We start from the raw sequence: 17,996 nt of genomic DNA, 5'->3' as shown, positions 1-17,996 counted from the left end.
GATATAGATAGATTCATTAATCTCTCCCTTTTTTTTTAATCAATGATTCAATTATATCATGAAATATAAAAATCATAATTACAAAGTAGTCATATAAAAATCATGACATGAAGGATATTAATAAGAAAGATCAATTCATGAATAATTCATTTTGACAAATCTCCTTTTTAATAAATAACGAATAGAATCATAGGAGATCAAATAAGATATCTTAATTCAAATAAATTTTAAATTATTAATGTCAAGAATCAAGATTCATTTGGATAAATCTTCTCTTAGATAAGTAAATCATATGTGAATCAAGAAAAATATTTCATATAAAATACATCTCAAGTCACAAATATTGATAAATGATTCGATTGGATATATCATCTCATTATTAAAATGAATCATATGAAAAGGAATCTAAAATCATCATCAAAATCACTTTTCAAAAAATTCAATGAAAGCAACGTAAATAGATTCCTATAAGATTAAAGATAGCTCAAGTTCTTTTAGTTCCAAATTTTGTGATTGATTTCATGTTCAAGTCTTTTATACAAAGGTCATGCTTTATTATTTATAATCGAAAAACAATATGGAAATCATAGAAATCATCAAGCCTAATAAACTATAAATTACCCAAAAATCATCATTACTTCAAATCATCATGCATAATTATAAAATCGTCAAGCATTATACCAAAAGATTATGTAATTATCATGATGAATTTTTTAATTTTTCAAAAACATTAGAAAGAGAAGCATAATATTTTGTTTGCCTTCCTTTTTTTTATTTTTCTAATAACTAATTTAAAAACAACTCATGAAAAGCATCAGTTTATTTCAAAATAAACTAAGGGGATTTTGGTTACCTCATCGTCAAAAACCATTAAGGTGTAGTTCGCCACCTTGTCTTTGTTGGTTTACTTCTAGTCTTCGGATGAGCTCGATTCGTCCCAAGCCGCCTTGAATACTTTCTTCTTCTTTGACAGCTTCTTCTTTTTAAATTTATTTCAAGTCTTTGATTATTGTTTTAAGAACTTTTTAAACTTTATTGTGAGAAGTTTAAAGTCATCATCACTTGAGTTTTTGCTCGAGTGGTCATCTTGAGTTCTAAGCGACAAATCCTTCTTGTACTTTGGAAGGTTGTTCTCAAGTTCATCATGTTCATCATTCGCCTTGCACGTCATTATTCAAATCTAGAACAAATAAGTTCTTCTAATAAAAAATTATTCAAATAAGTTCTTAACCTCTTGAATGGCCATTACTTTAGGGTCCCAACTCTTTAGAAGGGATCTCAATATTTTATTCATAAGTTCAAAATTAGAAAAATATTTACTAAGGCTTTTTAAACCATTAATGACATCCGTAAAACGGGTGTACATGTCTCCAATGATTTCGCTCAGTTTCATATGAAACAACTCAAAATCATACATCAAAAGATTAAATTTAGAATGTTTAACCCTACTCGTGCCTTCGTATGTGATTTCAAGTGTATGTCAAATGTCATAAGTCGTTTCGCAAATAGAAACTCAATTGAATTCATTTTAATACAAAGCGCAAAATAGAACGTTCATAGCTCTAGAATTTAAAGAAAAAGCCTTTTTCTCCAAATCATTCCAATCGTTCATTGAAAGAGAAGACTTTTGAAATTCGTTTTCAACGATATTCCATATATTCAATTATAAAGAAAGTAAGAAAACTCTAATCTGAGTTTTTCAATAAGTGTAGTCTGTCCCATTGAACATGGGAGGATAAACGATAGAAAAGCCCTCTTGAAAGCCGAAAAGAGCTATTCTTCTTGGGTGTTAAATCAAACAAGAAAAAATGTGGCTCTGATACCAACTATTAGGATCAAGTCGGCACTAAGAGGGAGGGGTGAATTAGTGTAGCAGATAAAATTATGTCGAGTCAAAAATCTTCGTACAATGAAAAACCATTTCGGAAAGGTGTTAACTTGAATGTGTATTTATAAGATAGTGAAAGTAATAATTCAATTTTCAATTAAAGTAAAGAGCAGAATAGAAATACAAACCAAATTTTTATAGTGGTTCGATCGTCGTAACCTACATCTACTCCCGATTTCTCTTCACTCGAGGCCACCGGCTTTCACTACTGATCTTCCATCAATGGGTAAAGATCAACTACTCTTTTACACCCCTCTTCTTCTTTTCATAGGTTTAGGAGATAACCTTTTATAAGTACTCACTCCTCCCTAAATAAAATTTTAAACTTAGAACTAGATGAGGGGATCTCTCAAGTGATTGCTACAGCATTTTGCTACTTTTATGTTCTCTGTGCTTGTATGTGTTAACCAGGGATGAGAGGGGTATTTATAGGCCTCAAGTAGATTCAAACTTGGAGCCTAAAAGTGTCTCGACCCTAATTTTCGGGGTACTAGTGGTACCACCGCCTATGCTAGGCGGTTCCATTGCCTACAGCACTAACACTGGGCGATACCATCGCCCAGTCTGGCGGTACCACCGCCTGACACCCAGCCACTAGGTGGCACCACTGCCCAGTCTGGCAGTGATTACCACCCAATCTAGCGGTACCACCACTTGACAATCTCTCGGAGACTATATTTGGGCGGTACCATCGCATGACACAATCTCGGAGATTGTGCCACCGACGGTTCCACTAGTTTGGGTCACGTTTGGGCCTTTCACTTGGCCCAACACAGCCCAAACTTGGGCTCAATTGGACCCTAATTGAGTTGGCCCAATTCCAACCCAATTACTTCTAAAACCTACTTCGATCTAGACAATTATTGCAAAGCTAAATCAAATGTTGTCTAGCATGTCATTGGTTCATAGATGCCTCATCCGATTCTTCGGTGCATCGTCCTCTCTTGTGGCCTATTGCCCAATTAGTCAGTTGACCTCCGCAACTCTAATTTCCTTAGCATAATTTTTGCTCTTCTTTGCTCAGTGCTCGAACCCATGAACCGAAGCCTTCTATCGATACGTCGATCGATTCTTCGGCTCAACGTCCAATCTTCTGACATGTTACACTCTGATTCAACATGATTCTTTCTGCTTTAATTGTCTCTTCCTGATCGAAGCTTCCTGCATCACTCACAACACAAATCGGATCACAAACACATCAATTGATTTTATCATCAAAATCCATGATTCAATAATCTCTCCCTTTTGATGATGACAATCAATTGATGATGAAGTTTAAACTAAACTCCCCCTATCAATATGTCATATTGATAGAACTCTTGAATTCAAAAATCCAAGCAATATTTCATCAAAAATCATGCATAATCAAATTTTAAATACATCATTCCATGCATGATCATCATTATACCTTTTCTCCCTTTGTCATCAACAAAAAGTGAGAAGTGCATCTAGCAAGTTTTTGATATATAATTTCAAATCATTGCATTATAAATATAATCTCAAGTTTTATCATTATGTAAGCTAGTAATTTTCTTTCTTCTCGAGAAGTGTAATTTTTTGCTTCCTTGGCAAAGTGTAAGCTAGCAAAATTTTACACCATTTTACAACATGCAAGCTAGCAATAATTTTGAGTTTTGCAAGTTTGTAAATTTTGCTATATATGCAAGTTAGCATATTTTGCTTCTTGAGATAGGCAAGATAGCACTTTTGCTTCTTTTAAGATTGCAAGCTAGTAATTCTTAGTGATGTTCAAGATAGCAAGTTCTTTCTCCCCTTGGAAATGTGTAAGCTGTTGGAAAGAATAGAAAACAAGAAAAATTATTGGAGAAGCTTTATTGAAGAAGCTTAAATGCATTAACATGTCCCTCTCCTTTGAGGGAGGATTTTCCTTAACAGAATAGAAGATTTCCCTCAACAGAGTAGAGATATTTCCTCATACAGTTAGGAAAATCTTATCTGCTATCATGACCCTGCAAGATGGTGCTCCTATCAAGGATACTAATCTTGGATTGATACAAAGCAAACAATTTACAAGCGAGAGGCTTCGTGAGTAAGGCAAGAGCATATCGATGCTATTGTTGTTGTTGTTGTTGCTATTACTGTTGTTGCTATTGCTATTACTGCGGCTACGACGGTGACGGCAGCGGTTGTAACAGAGGATAAAGCTGCAGCAATGGAGAAAGCTATAGCAATGCTGTAGCAGAGGAAGAAGCTGCAGCAGAGGAGGAAGCTGCAGCGATGTTGCAGTGATGCTATAGTAGAGAAGGAAGCTGCAGCGATGTTGCAGTGATGCTACAGCAGAGGAGGAAGCTGCAACGATGCTACCGTAGAGGAGAAAATTGTAGTAGAGGTGCAGTAGAGGAGGTCGCTACAGTAGAAGAGGAAGCTATAGTAGAGGTGCAGTAGAGGAGAAAACTATGACAGAGGAGGAAGCTACAGCAGAGGAGGAAGTTGCAACGATACTACAGTAAAGGAGAAAGCTACAGTAGAGGTGCAGTAGAGGAGAAAGCTGTAGCAGAGGAGGAAGCTACAACAGAGGAGCAGTAATGCCACAACAGAGGAGGTAGCTGCAGCGATGCTACAATAGAAGAGAAAGCTATAGTAGAGGAGGAAGCTACAACGATTTGGTGGAGAAACCTGTAGCGATTTGCTCTTAGCAGGAGCTGAGGATCGACAATTGACAGTGAGGCAGCGGGCTGTGATTGATGCAAATCATCGCCTGATGAAGACGATGCTATGGCGGCGGACAACTCGAGCCTGGGGTTGGTGTAGGCGCCACCGATGAAGAAGAAAGTCGCATGGAGGAGAAGAGGGAAGGAGCAGGCAGGGGTTGGAGAGGGATCTACTGTCGAGGGCGAGTAGCCGGCCGCACCAAAATAGGCCCTCATTATTGTGGTTGCACCTAATGGCAACGCTGGGTGTGGTCATGGCAACGGCTGGGGTAGCAGCGAAGGCATCACTCGTCGTACAGCGGATGGGAAGGGGAGTCCGACGGGGAAGTGAGTCCGACGAGAAAGAGTTCCCCCGGCGAGAAAGAGTTCCCCCCTTCTCTACTTTGCAGAGACAAGGGATATGGTGAATGGCAAGCTTTGATAGTCGTGGAGGTGATACCATGTTGGAAAGAATAGAAGACAAGAAGAATTATTGAAGAAGCTTTATTAAAGAAGCTTTATTGAAGAAGATTAAATGAAGAAGCTTAAATGCATTAACATGTCCCTCTCATGTCCCTCTCCTATTTATACAGATTAGGAGAGAGGATTTCCCTCAATAGAATAGAGGATTTCTCTCAACAAAGTAGAGATATTTCTTCATATAGTTAGGAAAATCTTATCTGCTATCACAAGCTAACAATTTTTCTCTCCCATTATTATTTTCAAAAGGAAGGGAAGGATATAATTTTGTAAATCTTTTTCCTTTTACAATAATTTTCAAAGCATGACAAAGATAAATAACAAATTTACATCAATATTCCAATCATTATTCCAATCATCAAAAATTCAAGTCATGATTTTTGACATATCTCTTCTTTTGTATATAGAAGGAATGATAGGAAACAATCTAGATTTAAAAATAAAATTCAAGTCTAAAAATTGAGAAATCAATATCATGATCCGAAAAATGTATAAGAAGAATTTATACATTTAAGAGATCTAACATGTCTAAGTTTATCATTCAAGCTAGCAAATTTGGTTCTCTTGAGATGCTAGCTATTTTCTTTCCCCCTTCTGTCATTATAAATAAGAAAGAAGAAGAGAAAAATATATTGGTGTAAATGTTCAAGTCATTTCATATGTCATCAATGAACCAATAAGTTCTTCTAATGAAAAATTATTCAAATCCTTGGCCTCTTGAATGGTTGTTACTTTAGAGTCCCAACTCTTTGGAAGGGATCTCAATATTTTATTCACAAGTTCAAAATTAGAAAAATATTTACCAAGACTTTTTGAACCATTAATGACATCCGTAAAACGGGTGTACATGTGTCTAACGGTTTCGCTTGGTTTCATATGAAACAACTCAAAATCATGCATCAAAAGATTAAATTTAGAATGTTTAACCCTACTCATGCCTTCGTGTATAATTTCAAGTATATGCCAAATGTCATAAACTGTTTCGCAAATAAAAACTCGATTGAATTTATTTTTATCCAAAGCATAAAATATAGCGTTCATAGCTCTAGCATTTAAAGAAAAAGTCTTTTTCTCTAAATCATTCTAATCGTTCATTGGAAGAGAAGACTTTTGAAATCTATTTTCAATAATATTCCATAAATTCAAATATAAAGAAAGCAAGAAAACTCTCATCCAAGTTTTCCAATAAGTGTAGTTCGTCCCATTGAACATAGGAGGACAAACGATAGAAAAGCCCTCTTGAAAGCCAAAACGAGTCATTTCTCTTGGGTGTTAAACCAAATGAGAAAAGACATAGCTTTGATACCAACTACTAGGATCAAGTCAGCACTAAGAGGGAGGGGTGAATTAGTGTAGCAGATAAAATTACATCAAGTCAAAAATCTTCAAAAACTGTTTCAGAAAGATGTTAACTTAAAAGTGTATTTGTAAGGTAGTGAAAGTAATAATTCAGTTTGCAATTAAAGTAAAGAGTAGAATAGAAATGCAAACCAGATTTTTATAGTGGTTCAGTCATCATGACCTACATCCACTCCCGATTCCTCTTCACTCGAGGCTATTGGCTTCCACTATCGATCTTCCTTCAATAGGTGAATATCAACTACCCTTTTACACTCCTCTTCTCCTTTTCACAAGTTTAGGAGACAACCTTTTACAAGCACTCACTCCTCCTTAAATAGAATTCTAAACTTAGAACTAGAGGAGATCTCTTAAGTGATTGCTATAGCGTTTTCCCACTTTTAAGTTCTCTATGCTTGTGTGTGTTAACCAGGGATGAGATGGTATTTATAGGCCTCAAATGGATTCAAACTTGGAGCCTAAAAGTATTTCATCCTCGGTTTTCGAGGTACTAACGATACCACCACCTGTGTTGGGCGATACCACCACCTACAACATTGACACTAGGTGGTACCACCTACTGATAGTCTCTTGGAGACTGTGTTTGGGTGATACCACTACCAAGACTAGCGGTACCACCACTTGACATAGTCTCAAAGATTGTGCCACCGACGGTTCTACCAATTTAGGTTACTGTTTGGGCCTTTCACTTGGTCCAGCACAACCCAAACTTGGGCCCAATTAGACCATAATTGAGTTGGCCCAATTCTAACCAAATTATGCCTAAAACCTATTTCGATCTAGATAATTATTGCAAAGCTAAATCAAATATTGTCTGGCATGTCATTGGTTCATCGACGCCTCTTTTGATTTTTTGGCGTATCGTCCTCTCTTGCGGCCTAGTGCCCAATCAGCCAGTTGACCTCCGCAACTTTGATTTCCTTGTCGTAATTTTTGCTCTTCTTGGCCCAATGCTCGAACCCATGGCCTGAAGCCTTCTGTTGAAACGTCGACCGATCCTTCGGCTCGACATCCAATCTTCTAACATGTTCCACTTAGACCCAACATGATTCTTCCTATTTTAATTATCTCTACATGATCGAAGCTTCCAGCATCACTCATAACACAGATTAGATCACAAACATATCAATTGATTTTATCATCAAAATCCGAGATTCAACAGAAAGAGCATACAACATGTCGAAAGCTTTGTAAATATGTCATTGATTTGTCAAGATAAGATTATTTTAGGTCAATTTGAGTTGATATTAAACCAAAATAATGTCAACTTATAAAAAAATCAGTGAGCTTAAAACAAAACTTTAGAATGCCAAATTTGTGGCCTAAAGCAAAACTGGGAGGTGGTACCACCAGGCCTAAGCGGTAGTACTACTTGAGTCTATCAATAAATAATTGTTTATGCTTGTCAGCCTTTCCGATAATGGTATTGTCTATGACAGATGGTAGTGCCACCCATAATTCAAACTTTGTAGTAGTAGTACCGCTAAAGTCCAAAATTATAATAGCAAAAGTTGCGATGATGATATCATCTAATATTAACGATAGTATCACTCGTACCTCCAAATTTTAGAGATTTGAATTTTTTTAGCTTCATTCTTAAAGTCTTCTGGGGTCTATAAATACCTCACTCAGGCTTGATTGATGGAGCATCCATTCCTGAGTTTGTGAAGTATTATAGCTTTCTTTTTCCTCCTTCATAAGTTTAGTTATGATACTAAGTTGCAGAATGTGAGAAATCTCTTATAAAAAAATGAGCATGCAAGTTCTCTCTTAAGCCTATAAAAGGAAGAAAAATTTAGCAAAAATGATTGATCTGTACCTATTGAAAAAAAGATCGATAATGAAAATCAATGACCTCGAGAGAAGAGAAATCGGAAATGGACGTAGGTCAAGAAGACCAAACTACTATAAATTGGTTTATATTCTCTCTCTTACTTATAACTTTTGTTTATGATTATTTACTTTTTATTTAGTTAATTATATTTTCGATACAGATTTTATGATCAAACTTTAAGATCGATTAAAATTTATCATAGCATTAATTCACTTAAGATCCTAACACCTCTTGGTTGCTGCTGGCCTGCAAAAGTTGCTAATATGCATTTCAACAAATTTAAACTTGATGAATCTAGACCTTCCGATCTAATTCCAAATTCATATTTTCAAATGACCAGAAACATTATCACAGTTAACAGTCATCAAGAAACATGTTACCGGGATCCAAATCCACAAATCAAAATAAACATGCAAGGATCAATGTGCTTACGTACACAAAACAAGTGTATGATACTGACCAGCTACCACGAAGAAGATAGCCATCGTAGAATGCTTGCAATGTTTAGATGCCTTCGAGGGTTTAGTTTCTCCCGTCTCTCTAAGAAGATGATACAAGAATTAGGTCAATTGAATGTGAGTGATGTTGAGAATGGAAACAGAGGCTTGGTAGCAGTAGAATTTGCAGAAAATCTGACAAAAAAATTTTGAAAGATACAACAATAATCTCAAGGACTTGTGATGATTAGTTGTCCTATGATGTTTGAACGACCTTTAACTTTTGCTTTTCTCAACTTTGGCCTTGATCTTTTGCTCCAAGATAGCTTTCTCAGTGTCAAGACTAAACATCCTGTTAAGTGCATGCATGTTTTCAAGGGTCTCATCCAGAGTCCTGCCATCCGTGCCATCACATCTCAAGTGCTGCAGTGGGCCATGAAGAAGCTTGTTAACGATACCGCTGCTGAGCTCATCAACTGCTTTTCGCAATTTCTTTGTTAGAGCATCATCACCAATCTTTTGGAGACATTTCTCGAGCTCAGAAGCCCGAATTCTATCAGCATAGGATCTGAGCTTCTTGATGGTTGGAACAGTCTCCAGAGAGTCCCTCCATGCCTCAAACCGTTTCAGTTCCTGTGTGATTATCGATTGAGCTTCCATTGCCTTCCTCAGGCGATCTTCCTTGTTGGCTTCCACGACTTCCTTGAGGTCATCGACATTATACACTCGAGCATGTTCGACATTGGAAACACAAGATCCTACATTCCTGGGAACTGAAATATCCACGAAAAGTCTTGCGCTCCCAACTGCCTCACTTGCCGGAGGAAGAGCTTCAACATGTTCTTTCAAGAATAGGGGTGTCTCAGATGCGGTGCTTGTGAAAATGACATCCGCCACAGCAGAGGAGGTGAGCATTTCAGAAAAAGGTCTGTAGATAATTTCGATATCTTTCATCTCCTCACGGATAGCATCTACCCTCTCTACTGACCTGTTCACAACCACAACCCTTTTGCACCCTTTTGCAGCTAGATGTTTGATCACTAGTTTCCCCATCTTGCCTGCTCCAATCACCAGCATCCGTGCAGATGCAGAATGGGACTTTGGAAGCTTCATAAGAGCCAACTCAACTGCAGCTGAACTTACAGAAACTGCACCGGATGCTATATTGGTCTCACTGCGAACTCTTTTTCCAGCTGTGATGGCATCCTTAAACATCCTGTCAATATTTTTCCCCAACCCTCGGCTGCCTTGCCCGACTCTTACAACTTGTTTAACTTGAGCAAGAATCTGTCCTTCTCCAAGGACAAGTGAGTCGAGCCCTGCTGATACCTCAAACAGATGTCTTGTGGCATCACTATCGAGAAGAACAAAAAGATGTTGTCGGAGCTCAGCCACTGGAATTCCGCTTGTCTGAATATGCCATACAAAAGCACATGATTAACAATTGATGGGCTATAAACTATGCTCAGAATACCAGTTTGCTTTTGCAAGGGAAAGATGAATGGCATGACAAGTCAGAAAAAAAATTTACACGATTAAGTGAAAACAGCTACCTTTGCCATCCAATCCATCACTTCTCTGATTCCAGGATTCCAAGACAAAGCAACTACATATATTTCCATTCTGTTGCATGTACTGAGAACTGCAGCTTCACTGATATGATTCAAGTTGCATAATTCACCAATAGCACGAGGCCATTGTGCCTCTGGAACAGCAAGCTTTTCACGCATCTCGACTGGAGCTGTATGAACACTAAGACCTATAACAGCTATGCTGCTCCTTTCCTTCATATATCCTGCAAAAAGATGAAGCAGAAGAACATTAATGGATTGTGCTCACTAATCATCAGAGTCCACTAACTTTATCACTATCCCCGAGCTGCCAAAACGCTTGCACTGTTAACCTTTGTGAGGAAATTCATGTGAGAGAAGTTTCACTTGCATGACTCAAAAAATAGCCTATATATCAAGGCAAACACAAGAGATGATAATAGAAAGAAATTATTTACCCGTAAGGAAACAGGTCTATCAGGAACTTAAAGGTGCTACAAAATAATAGACACAAAAAAGAAAAAAACAATCCTAGATGTGAAAAGCATGTTTCTCAAAGAAAGAAGACAGCTGAAGCATCTGCAACAGCAGCACCTATGATGCTTCTTTTCCGATCATCATTAACAAAATAACCATCCGAATTGGTTAGTGCATTGTTGCACATGTGATAGTTTCTCATTGAATATGATGGAAATTTCTTCTTTAAAAACAAAAAAATTTCGGAGCAATGTTTTCGATTACGAAAATCCAGCTACTATTTTCCTATTACAACAAGAACTGAACTGATGCCAGAATTAGTGAATCGATAGTGCCTAGAGAAGTTCCAAGAAATCAAGAAAGGGCACAGGAAACATAAACACAGACCAGTCTAAGATCCCATTTCTGTTGGCATTTCCACAAGCATCAAGTAATCGCCATCTCGTCGTGATATTGATCAAAATATACTAATCCTAAATAATAAAAAAATCAGATAATGTCATCCGTGTACATTAATTTCATCACATCAACCACCAGACGTACTCAATTAATTAGAAATTCCTGTCAGAAAATTCTGCAAGTTCTGCAGACCTTCTATTCGTCGAAAGAACGAAGCCATTCATTTCTAATAGAGAAAGAGGTGAAAGGAGAATGGGCAAGCGGCTTACGGTCGGCGGAGATCTTGAACTGCTCGAGGGCTCCGGCGGACGCCGACGCCGACGCGGACTTCGACTTCTCTTCGAGATCCAACCGCACCTCGCAGCGAGGGCTCCTCCGAGGAGCAACCCTCCGGCTCCCACCGTACGCGGGGCCGCCGAAAGATCCAATCGAACACGGCGACCGGGAGGAAGAGCTCCTCCGGAGGAAAGCCTCGGCCTTCCCCGCCCCCGCGAAGGTGATCGCCACTCCGCTCGTAGCCGCCATTACAGACTCCAGCAGCAATAAAACACAGATCAAAACCCTGTTCCTCCACAGTCAAGAAGAAGAACAAGGCGAATAAAATGGATCTCTCTCTTGTCGATCGATCGAGAGGGGTGCGAGAAATTCCAAGCGAGTGATTGAGATCGGGGAAAGAAGGAAGCGCGGAAGAGCACCGGCGTGCGTCGTATCGCTTCGTCTCTTCTCCTCCCTCCCCGTCTCTCCCCTCTCGGTTTCCTCTTCCTTGCGTGGAGATGGCAATGGAATGGTCAGAAGAGGCCGTCGAAACGAGGGAGAGAGATAGAGCGGTGTGGCCGTCGGCTGCTGTGCAAGTGGGCCCGAAGAAAAGAAGAGTTCGCAAGCACTCTCTTTTCCTACGACCTGCAAACGTTACGCGTCTCACTTGGCTGACAGTTGTTGTGGGTCCCACATTAATGTTATCAATCATTGAACGGGTAGCTGGGAGAAGTTACAGTCTTCTTGTTTTTTATTAAAAGTCGGTGGGGTCACCGTGCGCGTGGTGAGCGGATGGGAGATGCGGATAGCGGAGGCGGGTGTTCCGCGCCCTCTCATTGGCTGCTTTCCCTACGCGCTCTATCTCGTCACCCGCACCCGCTCCATGTGTTCCATCTCATCCTTGATCAAATTATGTATTGTTATTTAACGATAATGGATATATATATATATATATATATATATATAGAGAGAGAGAGAGAGAGAGAGAGAGAGAAAGAATAAAGCCCATATAGATCATAATTTGGGTTGACAAAGTGAACGAGTTAGGTTGCTATCTTCAATTAATTTTGAGAGCTGTGTTTGCCCACCTCAACCAATAGTCAATAAATCATCGATTAAATAAATGGTTGCATGATCTTAACTTTTATGCTGTACCCCTTTTGGTCAAGTTGGATCCCAGGCTTGGAATTGTGATGATGATGATGATGATGTCGTGATGGAGTTGTTGATCAAAATATCTTTCTTAAACACATTCCGGATGTTCATTTCTTGCCGCACATCCAAAGCACGATAAAGAAGGAACGGTAGGTTTGGCTATAGATAGAGAAAAGGAGGGAGTTTTGTTCTTCTTGCAGTTGGGCTGAAGTCTACTGCTTTGACAGGAACAACATGTTAATGCATGCTCAGGACTCACCAGCCAAAGTTTCCATGCCGGGGGAACTGCAGCAACACAACTGTGTTACTGCTCCCCTTTGTGTTTGTTTGCATGAACAACAACAACAGCTTGGAAGGATCACAGCTCCTCCTTCACACCCGTCCCGGCACTCTTCGCACCCACGGAAGAAGCTGATTCCTCGGAGACCGACGCCGGCCTTTCGATCTTGAACGGGATCTTCGCGTGCTTCTTGATGAACTTATACAGTGCCTTCAGGGTTCCATCCGTATCGACTAACATCTGCAGTGTGGAAGTAAACAAGCGAAGGTCATGATATCCATCCTGGAATGATGGTAAACAAGAAAGCAAGAGAAGCACAAGGCATCAACAGTACAACTACGATTCACTTACCGGGTCAGAACTCTTGTTTCCGGCTGGATAGAAGAGCAGCGTGGGGAAACCATCAGCCTGAAACATTTAGTCGAGCATGAAGACCTGCTTCACGTCTGCCTAAAACTCATCCAGAAAGTTCGATTGAATTTATACAATAGCCGCCCATAAGGACCTTTTAACATTTATATGTGCATCGAAGATCAAATACCAAGTTGATCGAAACATATGACCTTGGCATGAGGGTGCTCATTTCTGGTGCCTTCCATTTTCGCTATGACTAGCGACTCGACACCCCGTACAAGCTTCGCAAGCTTGTTAAATGCTGGTTCTAGTTCTCGGCAATGCTCACACCATGGCGCGTATATCTGAATTAACAACAAAATCGTAAATGAGAACGGGTAGTCTCGGCGTAGAGTACCAATTGTTTCACCTCAAGAAGAACATCCTTCGACTCATCCAAGACGATCTCTTCAAAATTGTTTCCAACCACGATCTTCACATCCCCATCGTTCTACGAACATCAACGATAATATGGATGCTGGATCAGAGATGCCGATGGCCAATAGATATAGGCTGGAGCTGGAAACTGTGTGACGACTTACGGTATCAGGTATCGGGTCCGATTTGTAGAAGGGCTTAAGCTTGCCTGCCAAGAAATCCTCAGCAAATTTCTGACTCAAGAAAACAAACCAATGTTAATGTTAGAAGATTGTGATTATGCCGAATGATGCGATCGTAATGTTGTTTGAGATATGGGCGTAGGAGACATTGACCTTAATATTATCAAGTGTGACTTCACCATCAAGCATAAACTTCTTAGTATCTTCATGTCCCGTGTAAGCCAAGACCTATATAAATCTCAGGATGTAAATAGAAATTACACCAGAAGCAGTCAAATAAATATTAAGAAATATGAAATCAAATCAGAGATTCAAGATTCAAGTGGCTCTTTGTTCATGATATCACTATTATATATATATCCCGAATTAGAGATGCAGTGGGTGATTTTTCAACCTGTGTAAGAACTCTTATTGGAGTCAAGACATACAATAATCGCAGTTATCAAAATAGAAGAAGAGCGACAAGAGTTGACAAATGCATTATCATGGTTAAGTTTGAAATGCCTCTGATAAACAAAACAACAAAAATAGAGGAGTTGGCAATGGGAGAATTATTACCTTCGGACCGTCTTCGGTCACTCCAAAGTAATCCAAAATTAGTGTTCCGATATCCTCATTGTCCATCTCCACATATACAAAAATAAGCTTGAGACAAAATAGAAAATGTCGCTAGTCAGGCGTTTTTACAACAAAAAATAATTATATATATATATATATATCGATGGCTCAAAAGATAACAAGCTGAGACAGATGAAAAACGAAGGAAAAATGTTGTAAATGACACACAACTACTCACCTATAGTTAGTTCATAACTTACCACCACCTATTGTCATATTTTCACTTGCAAAATTGAGCATTGCAAAGAAAAAGAAAATTGAAACTTCAAGCGACAAACTAATTATAATTATACCATACTAATGCATTATTTATTACCTCCTTTAAGACAAATTCTGAAAGTTCAATAGATTGAAATGAGAAGAAACAAAAGTGTATTTTATTCTAATGAGAATTAGTCAACATTCATAAACTGCAAAGAGAGAAGTATTAGCACTTACCTTTCCCTTGAATAATTTTGCGGCCTCCTGGAATGCTGGCATGATGATCTTGGAATCATTTGACATTGCAAAGAGCAAAAGCTGACAGAAAAAGATTACAAGACAATTTCTAGACATGAATAAAATTAGTCGAGGAAAAGGAATAACATATTTCAGCTTGGTAAGGCCTACCTGTCTTTTAATAGGATTGTCAAACAAGTCTTGGCCAGTTTCCTTGCTAAGTACGGTCACCAAGGGAAGCTTGTTGGCGATCACGAAATCAACAATTGCTGCCTTACTGAATTGACCATCTACGTGAATCGAAACCACAGTGTCAATAACCACCTGTTATGCTTTCAGTGAAGTATTAGGGACTAGAGATGGCAAATAATATAATACTCTACCTGAATATACAAAAAATTCATCATATTGTTGATGTGAATGCTTTTGGAAAAATGCATCAATATTTGTAATAATAGAAGAGAAAATTATCTAATATGAAATTATTAACGCTGTTCTTTCTTTCCGTGGATGGGGACTAGCTGGGATAGGAAGGGGGCAAGCTTGAGGTGTCAAATTTGGTTGATCCCAACCCAATCGAGTCGGATCGAGCAGGTGCACCGCAGGTACAGTTTTTGAAATTGCCATCCCTAGCTGATGGTACATTCATATCGTTGGAAAATTGAGTTTACCGTAGTAGGAGATCTTGTCTGCCTCCTTCAGCAATACTAAAGAAGGGCGTTTAGCATCAGCATCGACGTGGAAAAGTTTTGCAACGTCAGGATTCACTGTTTGGTAGAAGTTGATATTATCTTCAAGTTTCGAAGCAGCGGAAAGCTCCTGGCTATCAGCGCCCTGCAAATATCCAAGGAAAACAAAAGAAGACGATGCGGAAGAAATCACTTAGCTGATGCAATTGTATCACAGACATCCGAAAACAAAAAAATGTTATCAATGACCTGACATTAATTATGTCCAAAAAATATAAACTATATTTTAAAATCTTTCTGATTCATGAATACGTGGTTTGTGAAAAATTTTCATCAAATGTTCTCCCTCAATAGAAGTGATCTTATTGTTGGAATTAAACATGTTCAAGTTTGATTATTGCATCAATAGAAGTCCTCTAGATTCATCAAAAGAGAAAACGAGAAAGATTAAACATGTCCTCCCTCAATAGAAGTCCTCTCATCAAAAGAAAAGAGGTTCATTGCAGATTCATTACATCAAGAAAAAAATATATTAAATGTATATGAAAAGACAAATTAATTTGGTTATTGGTTCTTTAAAAGATTTCTTAAATAGAATGATTTATTTTGAATATAACTAATATAATGTATCTTTGGAAACTATATAAACCTAGGTCAAAAAATAGATAGAGTTTCTGAAATTAGCCTACTCTTCCTCTTTTTGATAACTCTATTCCTTCTTCCTATCAAGATCAACACTTATTGCAACCATAAGCTAAACCATAAGCTAGATCAGAAGCAGTGCAACATATGAAAATATGTCCATTTTTTATTCACTAATCTGATGATAAAAGCCACAAGATAAACATTTTGTTCTTCCAATATCGGAACCTGATTTACTGAAAAGGCATAAGGTTCTTCTCGCCACTGTGTTTTTGGAAGGTAACCGGTGTAGGGTCTTACCCCTTGCAAGCAGAAAATTTATCTCCTTGAGGACAATTCTTGTCACCTAATCTTATTATACAATGTAATTTATACTCTATCCTAGAACTCAAGTTTGACATGTTTCTCCTGATTGGAAACGATTTGGACTTGACCACCTTACACTTTGCATCAATCTTTTGCACACCATGCACTTGTTTCTTAAACTATATTGTTCTCTTTCAACAGTAAAGTTAATTGGTTTTTAGGGATTTATATTTCTCAAAGAACAAATCAGCACTAAGTTTACTAAGGTTCAAAACCAATAGGGCTGAGGAAATTACCACCAAGGAGTCAAGAAAGCCCAGAACAAGTCTGCTCTCAGAAGTCAAGATCTTTTCTGCCTCCTCAGCTGACATTATGTTCTGGACTCCAAGTCCAATCTTCTTCTTGATCCAGGCAACAATTGCATCCCTGCATCGACAATGCACTCATCAGTAGAAATGCCATTGCTCTCGATCATCTGATAAGCACAGTGTCCAGCTATCCCAAGGCTTTTATCTTAGCGGATCAGATCCAGGAAAAGAAAGAGCTCGGTTCTGTGTCCCGGGACGCCTACCTATTCCTCTGGCCGGGGTAGTCCTTGTGGACGCCGTCGCCGAAGAAGAGAACGGTGGGGTAACCCTGCAGGTCGTACTTCTGCGCGAGCACGTTCGCCTTCGTGGCGTCCACCTTGGCGAGCACCACGTCCTCGCCACGGAGCGCCGTGGCGGCCGCCGCGTACTCCGGCGCCAGGGCCTTGCAGTGCCCGCACCACGGCACGTAGAACTCCACCATAACGTGGCGCTGTTTCCCCATGAACTCGCTGAAGTTGCCGTCCCCGAGGACCACGACGTCCGTTTCGTCGAACACGGGGGTCGCGTCGTGCGCTCGGCCGTCGAGGCCGCCAAAGGCGCCGTCGTCCTCGGGGTAGAAGTCGCCGGCGTGGGGAGGCTTCTCGCCCTCCTCCTCTTCGTCGAGGAAGCTGAGGTCCTCCTCATCGAGGTCGGGATTGCCGCGGACCTTCGGAACGGTGGAGGCGGAAGCGAGGACGGCATGCACGAGGAGGAGGGACGAGATCGTGAGGGCAAGGAGGAACGCTCGAGACGCCATTGTTTCCACCTCCAGGTGCCAGAGAGTGAGGGTTGTCGACGCGAGGTGGCGTCGAATATGACGAGGGGAAGAGATTTGGACACGTGGGGAACAGCACTGACACGGTGACGTAAATAAGTCCGCTTTTGACGAGTCATACCGCCACGTTTCATGCGTCAGCTTTATGGGCGGATGAAAGCGGGCGGCACACACGAGGCCACGGAAGGACCAACTCCATCAGAAAAAAGAACCCAGATCTGACCGTTGGCTTCAGATCGAACGGTAAACGATTGGCATGCACGAGTTGCGTACGGTGTCCCACTTGCATCGCATGGTTGCCTTTCTACGCGTTTAGTTTAAATATTAGAAATTATTGTAATGATATTAAGAAAACAATATTTATGAACCAAAAGACCTCTGATATCACTTGTTGGAAAATGGAAAAATAGAAAACAGACAACAACGGAGAAAAGAAGTTAAAACTTTATCGTGGATGCATATC

General features: G+C 39.5%; 2 protein-coding genes across 3 annotated transcripts; both read right to left on the bottom strand.

The window, feature by feature from the left end:
- Positions 1-8,594: 8,594 nt before the first annotated feature.
- Positions 8,595-11,883, bottom strand: LOC103974206 (glutamyl-tRNA reductase 2). 2 transcript variants are annotated; one of them, XM_065085881.1, is made up of 4 exons: positions 11,345-11,883; positions 10,203-10,444; positions 8,924-10,059; positions 8,595-8,752 (listed from the first exon to the last, which is right to left on the bottom strand). In XM_065085881.1, the coding sequence occupies exons 1-3, from the start codon at positions 11,598-11,600 to the stop codon at positions 8,926-8,928; spliced, it is 1,632 nt and encodes a 543-aa protein (XP_064941953.1). In that variant the 5' UTR covers positions 11,601-11,883; the 3' UTR covers positions 8,595-8,752; positions 8,924-8,925. The 2 variants fall into 2 exon arrangements, with proteins under 2 accessions (XP_064941953.1, XP_009387243.1); XM_009388968.3 differs by having other exon boundaries at positions 8,595-10,059.
- A 770-nt stretch (positions 11,884-12,653) lies between these two features.
- On the bottom strand, positions 12,654-17,529 carry LOC135612190 (protein disulfide isomerase-like 1-4). The gene is made up of 12 exons (XM_065108137.1): positions 16,983-17,529; positions 16,708-16,837; positions 15,446-15,608; positions 14,946-15,064; positions 14,775-14,855; positions 14,277-14,363; positions 13,872-13,946; positions 13,701-13,769; positions 13,529-13,609; positions 13,329-13,463; positions 13,117-13,173; positions 12,654-13,005 (listed from the first exon to the last, which is right to left on the bottom strand). The coding sequence occupies exons 1-12, from the start codon at positions 17,513-17,515 to the stop codon at positions 12,844-12,846; spliced, it is 1,692 nt and encodes a 563-aa protein (XP_064964209.1). The 5' UTR covers positions 17,516-17,529; the 3' UTR covers positions 12,654-12,843.
- Positions 17,530-17,996: the final 467 nt, after the last annotated feature.

This window comes from Musa acuminata, chromosome BXJ1-2 (genome assembly GCF_036884655.1).
Source record: "Musa acuminata AAA Group cultivar baxijiao chromosome BXJ1-2, Cavendish_Baxijiao_AAA, whole genome shotgun sequence".
NCBI lineage: Eukaryota > Viridiplantae > Streptophyta > Magnoliopsida > Zingiberales > Musaceae > Musa > Musa acuminata.
Note: the sequence above shows the minus strand (reverse complement) of the source record. Positions and strands in the feature narration are given on the sequence as shown.

Excerpts from the sequence above, each read along its gene's own strand:
- LOC135612190 (XM_065108137.1), bottom strand. The coding sequence starts at position 17,515 with ATGGCGTCTCGAGCGTTCCTCCTTGCCCTCACGATCTCGTCCCTCCTC. Across the intron at positions 14,364-14,774 it reads CAAAATTATTCAAGGGAAAG|CTTATTTTTGTATATGTGGA; the intron begins GTAAGTGCTAAT and ends TTTTGTCTCAAG. Across the intron at positions 13,464-13,528 it reads CGAAGGATGTTCTTCTTGAG|ATATACGCGCCATGGTGTGA; the intron begins GTGAAACAATTG and ends TTGTTAATTCAG.
- LOC103974206 (XM_009388968.3), bottom strand. The coding sequence starts at position 11,600 with ATGGCGGCTACGAGCGGAGTGGCGATCACCTTCGCGGGGGCGGGGAAG. Across the intron at positions 10,445-11,344 it reads GTTCAAGATCTCCGCCGACC|GATATATGAAGGAAAGGAGC; the intron begins GTAAGCCGCTTG and ends ATCTTTTTGCAG. Across the intron at positions 10,060-10,202 it reads TGATGGATTGGATGGCAAAG|ACAAGCGGAATTCCAGTGGC; the intron begins GTAGCTGTTTTC and ends TGGCATATTCAG.